The sequence below is a fragment of the Pteropus vampyrus genome, unplaced genomic scaffold (genome assembly GCF_000151845.1).
Source record: "Pteropus vampyrus isolate Shadow unplaced genomic scaffold, Pvam_2.0 Scaffold44, whole genome shotgun sequence".
Lineage (NCBI taxonomy): Eukaryota > Metazoa > Chordata > Mammalia > Chiroptera > Pteropodidae > Pteropus > Pteropus vampyrus.
Window position 1 is genome coordinate 1,276,627 of NW_011888825.1, and position 6,435 is coordinate 1,283,061.

The 6,435-nt window shown below is 41.2% G+C and overlaps 1 protein-coding gene across 1 annotated transcript in view; it reads right to left on the bottom strand.

Moving 5' to 3' along the window:
• The window catches only part of PIK3R6 (phosphoinositide-3-kinase regulatory subunit 6), a 39,042-nt gene that overhangs the window by 16,585 nt on the left and 16,022 nt on the right, over nucleotides 1-6,435 (bottom strand). Inside the window, exons 10-13 of the mRNA XM_011359118.1 lie at nucleotides 6,246-6,426; nucleotides 5,873-5,951; nucleotides 5,193-5,315; nucleotides 1,496-1,606 (exon numbers count right to left, since the gene is read on the bottom strand). Of these exons, the coding sequence (XP_011357420.1) occupies nucleotides 1,496-1,606; nucleotides 5,193-5,315; nucleotides 5,873-5,951; nucleotides 6,246-6,426 (494 nt within the window). The remainder of the gene's footprint in view (nucleotides 1-1,495; nucleotides 1,607-5,192; nucleotides 5,316-5,872; nucleotides 5,952-6,245; nucleotides 6,427-6,435) is intronic.

Consider the following 6,435-nt stretch of genomic DNA (forward strand, 5'->3'; position numbering starts at 1 on the left):
CAACCCCCAGAGCCTGAGGATGTGGATGGTTTGGAGTGTCTAGAGGCAGGGCAGGGGTCTTCCTTCCCCTCCCACCTTCCAATATTAGATTTTAAGCTACACCCAATGATTACTTAATCTGACTTTGTCCATATATCTATCCATATATCATATCTATAACAATATATTTATAAATAGTGGAAAAACTATTACTGAAACCCAAACTACCTGTAACCACTACTAATGGGGATGACAGGAGCAGGGGACAAAATTCATATAATGGAGGTTATCGAATCTCTTGTAGACACCAGTAAGAGAAGGCCAGAGAGGAGAACTTGAGTCCTCCACAGGCACAGAGAGGTCCAGGGCTGTGCAAGGGAAGGGCTAGTGAGCTGATTTGCTTTCAGTGAGACTCGGAGGAAATTTGGGGGGAGGAGTGGCTCCTGAGGGAAGAGAGACAGATAAAAAAGGGTGAGGCAAGGTGTGGATGGGGTAAGAGGGAGGATGTTGGAACAACAAGGACGAGTGGCCACAGGATTTTTTGAGAACAGGGATGGAGAGAGAGAAGAGTGGCCGCCAGAAGCCGGGAGCTGGCCTAGCACTCACAGTGAGGACTTAGTGTTTTCCTGTTGACCATAAACAATTTCACAGATGCCAACATTATTAGGCAAGGCCGTTTCGTGACTGTAATGGGTCAAGAAAGAAACCAGACCATGCCACAGTCATGTCTGAACACAGGCAAAAACAGAAACTCTATGTGCGTCATTCCCCCCACCCTCCTATCTTGACAAATATAAGTGGCTTCTGCTTTTTAGGGTCAAAGAATAATAGTAAGAACTACTGAGATTCCCCAGCCATAGAATCACTCCTGCTTCCTGACAGCATCCAACCCAGAGAAGAGTCCAGCTTTTGGGAACTCTCTTCAAAATCACCCAGCAGGAACTCAAATCATATAATAAGTTCTTTCTAACAGCCTCTTCCTGAGATGCCTCATGGTTCTCCATGGTGTGTTCCCCCTCACTGCAGCAAGTCAGGAAACCCAACTCTGCTCAGCTACAGGTGTGCTACTGGGGACCTTTGGCTGAAGGGCAGTGACAGCTATCTAATCTTTAATTAAGTCATTTGCATTGCTAAGATGTTTATTCCTTTTACCAGTGAACTTTGAGAGTTTTTTTCCATTTGTTTGTTTTGTGTTGTTTTGCTTTGTATTTTGGAAATCAAGGAAAGGGCCTAACTCCTTCATTTAAGTCAAAATCAGGAAGGCAATAAAGAAAAGGTCTACCACAGGATGCAGAGTGATAAAAGTTCAGTAAGACAGGAAGCTAGAGGCAGAGGCATGAAAAATGGGCATTCGCAGAAATCCAGAGATTAAGAAGATACAGTTAACAACCAAGAGAGTCTGGGTGATTTTATGACATGCAGCTGGCAACCTGTGTTTCCCCAGAGCCAGGGTAGTGGGATCCTGGGGTCCAGCAGACTGCCATGGTATCCTTGGAGCCCCAGGTGGAAAGCTTACCTTTACTGTATAGATTTGGAAATAGATAGGTTGAGTGCCCATGCGAACATAGTAGGTGATGACATCCAGGATGAAGGGGTCTACAGTTCGGGATGTGCCCAAGGAGGGAGGCTGTGAGGGAGACAGAAGATGTTTTCAGCCACCTCCCTCAGTGTTACTATGGGAGGTATGACTTTCTTAATAGAGAAACTCCAAAGCCCCCTACACCCTCTGTGATGCACTAACCCAGCTCATTCTTCAGCACAGTCTAAGCCTTTTGTATCACTCAATTTCAACTCCTAGTCAAAATATACCTGTTCACTGCACTATCTCCCCAGGGGCTCTGATTCATTTCAATTATACAAAGACATATTGGGCACCTCCATGTGTAAGGCACTGTGCTGGGTGCTTGAGGTAGACAAAATGCTTGAGAAGATAACTAATGATGAGAGAATCTCAACTGGGTTTCAAATTTGGAATAGGTATTCACTAGCCAGGTAACCTTGGGCATGAGAGGTTGAACCAGATGATCTGATATATCTGAATATATCTGAATATATTAATTAATTAGTGTTTACTTGTTATTGGGAAGGACTAGTGCCATGTCTTACAGACCTTCCTCAACCCCATACAATTATAAAGCATAATATTTGAGTTTTTTAGGTAAAGAGAACAGAATGTCTAAATAGACTCTGATAGTATCTGAGTTGGAAAGAAGCTCAGAGTTTATCTAATCTATCTTGTATCCTATCCTATAATATCTCTTCTGATTCTCATATCTGGTCTATTGAAATACTGTTTCCTTCAAAAAGGTCACACTGAGGAACTATGAACTTATTCTAATGATGCTGTCATTGCTCACACTGTTTCCAGTCTTTACATGTGGAAACTTGCTTTTAGAATAAGTATAAAGGCCATACAAATTATTAATTATAAGAGGGAAGGAGAGCAGGGAAAACCCAAAATCCTACATGTGTCCTGGCAGGGGAAAAGCTACCAACAAAGGCGCATAAATGAGACCTGCATTAGATGTTCCTCCTACAATGTCCTTCACGTTTCAAGGAAAAGATATTTTAATACCCAGCTAAACAGTGTTTCATATATATGCAGACATTTTCAGATAAGCAATAATTTTGAAAACATGCCTCCCACGAACATCTTTATTAGAATAAAAGATGTAAGAAGGTACCAATCAGGCAATGACACAACATACAGAGCTCAGTTAAATGGCAAGTTTAAAATCAAATACATAAAAATCAATAGGTTCTGTTTATACTAGCAGTAACTACTACCCAAATATAATGGGAGAAAGATACCATCCATAACTACAAGAAAAAACTTCAAACATGAAAGGTAAATTTAGCAAGAAATGGGTAAAAGCTATACAATGAAAACTATAACTATCCTGAGAGATATACAAGAAGATTTTAATAAACAAAGAGTTATACCACACTTCCAGAGAGGGTGATTTAATATGTTAAAGATGCTAATTCTCCTCTAAATTTCAATCCAAATCCCAAAATAATTTAAAAAAATGACAACAAAATTCTAAAATTAATCTGGAAACAAACATAAATAAGCATAGTCTGAAAAGTTTTGAAAAAGAAGAGTAATGGGATAGGCTTACTCTGACAGCTATCAAAATATGAAAGTGCTAATTCATACAGAAATGAATAGATTAATGAAAAAGAATAAGTATCTAGAAATAAACTCAAGCATATGTAAGAATTTAGTGACTCATAAAAGTGACATTTTAAATTGATAGGTCAAAATGGTTTATGCAAAAAATAGCTTAGGACAACTGGCTAACCATTTGGAAAATATGAAATTACATATTTCACACTAAATGCTGAAATTATTGCAGATGGGTTATTGAACTGTAAAAATTGAGGTATTAAAAGTGTTAAAATATTAGTGAATATTTATTTAATCTTGGATATCATTTAATCAGTGAAGAAGGCCTTTCAAAGCATAAAATTGCAATGTATAAAAATATTAAACATCTTTGAAGAATTAAAGTAAAGAATTTTAGGGTTTTAAGAAAGTTTAAACCTTCATGTGTAGCAACAAAAAGCCAATCAGTAAGGTCGAAGTACAGAAATCATGAGACAGCCATACGCACATTATTTAAAAATGCAAAAGTAAAATAAAAATTAAAAAAGTTGAAAGTGGTTCCTCTCCTGTACTGGTGCCAAAGAGTATATTTCTTTAGGTTTTTAAACTTTAAACTTATTTGCATTTTAAATATGTGTGCACACATTTATTTGATAAAAATAAAAGTTATTTTTAATGAAACATTAAACTTATTTAACCGAGTCCTCTTTTCTTTGTTTAGAATTGTGACAAGTCAAATCAAATTGACATATGTCCTCTTTTTTCTTTAATATATTTCCACAAAAGTAGATTATGTTACTAATATAACTATTAAATCGATAAATTAACGCATGAATATATGCTTTAGTAAAACATAGAGAAATGAAATGTTAGATATATTGCAATGTTTGTAAACAAAGTATATATTAAATTTGATAGTAAATATAGCTTCTTGAAGGGATATGAACTTGATAAAGAAGTTTTTTTAAATAAAGAGAATATGCATTCCAAAAAAATATTAAACTTCTGAAGATCAAAAAACACTACTGACATAGTTGATAGCAAATAACAAAGAGGAATAATATGTCTGCAACACATATGACCACAAAAAGGGTAAGATTCTCTTAATATATAAAGGGCTTTTTAGATGAGTAAAAGATTAACTCTTTCCCCACGGCTGGCCAGGGTTAGGGGCTGGCACTGTGTTTGTGGTTAAGAGAACGTGCTCTGGAATCAAACTGCTTGCTTCCAGGTGAGACTCTACCACTCATTTTCTTCTAAAATGAGACAAATTACCTAATCTCTTTGTGTCTCAGTTGTTTGATCTGAAAAATGAAGATATGGCAACAACACCACCTGTGGACAAGAGTATCTACTTGATGGGGATGCTGTGTGTAAGTGCTTGCCACATGGAAGTGTTCAAGAAGCATTAGCTACTAGAATCACAAAGAAATCATCACAGGAAACTGATAAAAGAAGGAATATAACTGGCTTACTCAATTAAGAAAAAATGTTTTACTTCATCTTTTCCATAGTGGTCCTGTCCAATGTACAATTGTCCCCTGATATCTGCAGGAGACTTGTTCCAGGACCCCCTTGGATACCAAAATCCAAGGATGCTCAAGTCCTTTATATAAAATGGTATAGTATTTGCATATAACCATGCACATTTTCCTGTACACTTTAAACCACCTCTAGATTACTCATAATGCTTAATACAATGAAAATGCTATGTAAACAGTTGTCACACTGTATTGCTTAAGGACAAGAATAATGACAAGAAAAAAAGTATGTACATGTTCAGTGCAGACACAACCATCATAGTCCTAACTACATAGTACACGTCAGCAACAATGTAACTTTTTTTTCTGAATATTTTCTATCTGGGGTTGGTTGAATCCCCAGATGTAGGACCTGTGGATATGCAGGGCTGACTATAGGTGCCTGGTCAGTGTTCCAGGTAAATTCCAACCCCTAGCTGGTCAGGGCTCCTCTCCTATATTCCTTTCCTTCCTCCTTCCACCATTGTGCCCCTGGGCTGACTGTTGAGGTCCAGGGTCAAGAGTAGCATCTAAAATAGCCCCCTCCCATCTCCCTCCCACCCTCCTACCTTTGCTGCCCCTACCATCTCTGCGAGCTTGTGGATGGCTGGGCTCAGGGTGTTGATGGTACTCTCATACCACGGGTCCGCACGGCCCAGGAACGCTGCCAGCTCCCCGAGCTCCAAATGCCTGGATGATGCGGGCTTCTGGGGATAAGGGGATGAGGCTGGCCTCTCAGGCCCTCTCTCTGACACTCTTACTGGCTGGAGGGTCCCCAGGTACCAGCTTTGGGAATGTGGTCAAATCAGTCTCTTGGGGCTATTTCTGAACCATGGAAAGATTGTTTTGTTTACTACCTCAGAAGAAGCTAGAATACTCTTTTCTGAGGGCCACTTGCCAGGACCACTTGAAAAATGAGCATCAGCCTTGAAAGGGGAGAGACAAGGGTAGCTTGGAATTTAATGCTCTCCAATAACAATGCTCTCTGCAACTAATTCCATTAGAAACACAAAATGAAAACCAGCAATGGGAAGGCTGCCACTGTGAGAGAACATCTCTCTGACCACATTCAACCCACAGGGCCCACGTCTGTGTCTTCTGGAACAGTTGACCTCTGAGGTCTCTCTCAACTCCATATCCTGAGGAAGGGTGACCCTACTTCTCAGAGCCAGGGGAGGCAGAGCTGCAGTGTAGCCCTGCCCATCCCTTAACCCAGACTCCTGCTCCTGACACCCCCTCCATCCCTCCCTTCCCATCCAGCCACCTCAGGTGTCAGCACAGGGATGTAATAGAGCTGCAGGCTGAGTCTGGGAGTGAGGCAGAACATCTGGGTCTCTCGTTTCCTGGGAAGGAACAGCAGAGCACAGGGATGAGGGCAGGAGTTTTGGCTTCAAACAGACTTGGTTCCTCATCCTGGCTCCGTTCTTAGTTATCTCTTGACTATTGATTTACCTGATCTCTCTAGCCTCTGTTTTCTCATCTATGGAATGGGCTCACTGTGCACCACCCTCCCCAATCCTATCCTGGCTTCTGCTTCCTGATCCTCCCTAGCCATTCCTTGATCCTTCACCAGCCCATGCCAGGCCCAACTGTGTCCTGACTATGCCCCACCCTAGCCGCCCTCCTTGGGGCCCTACCTGAGGCTGTGGTAGGCCTGGGCCAGGCGCCCCAGCATCCTGTCATCCCCCAGTACCAGCACCCGGGCCGTGTGCAGGCGGGAGACACCGGGCAGCAGTCCCCAATTCCCACTGGGCCTGCCAGTTCTCTGGTGCAGCCCCAGGGGCCCATCCCAGCTGCAGGGCATCAAGATGTTAGGGGGCCACACCC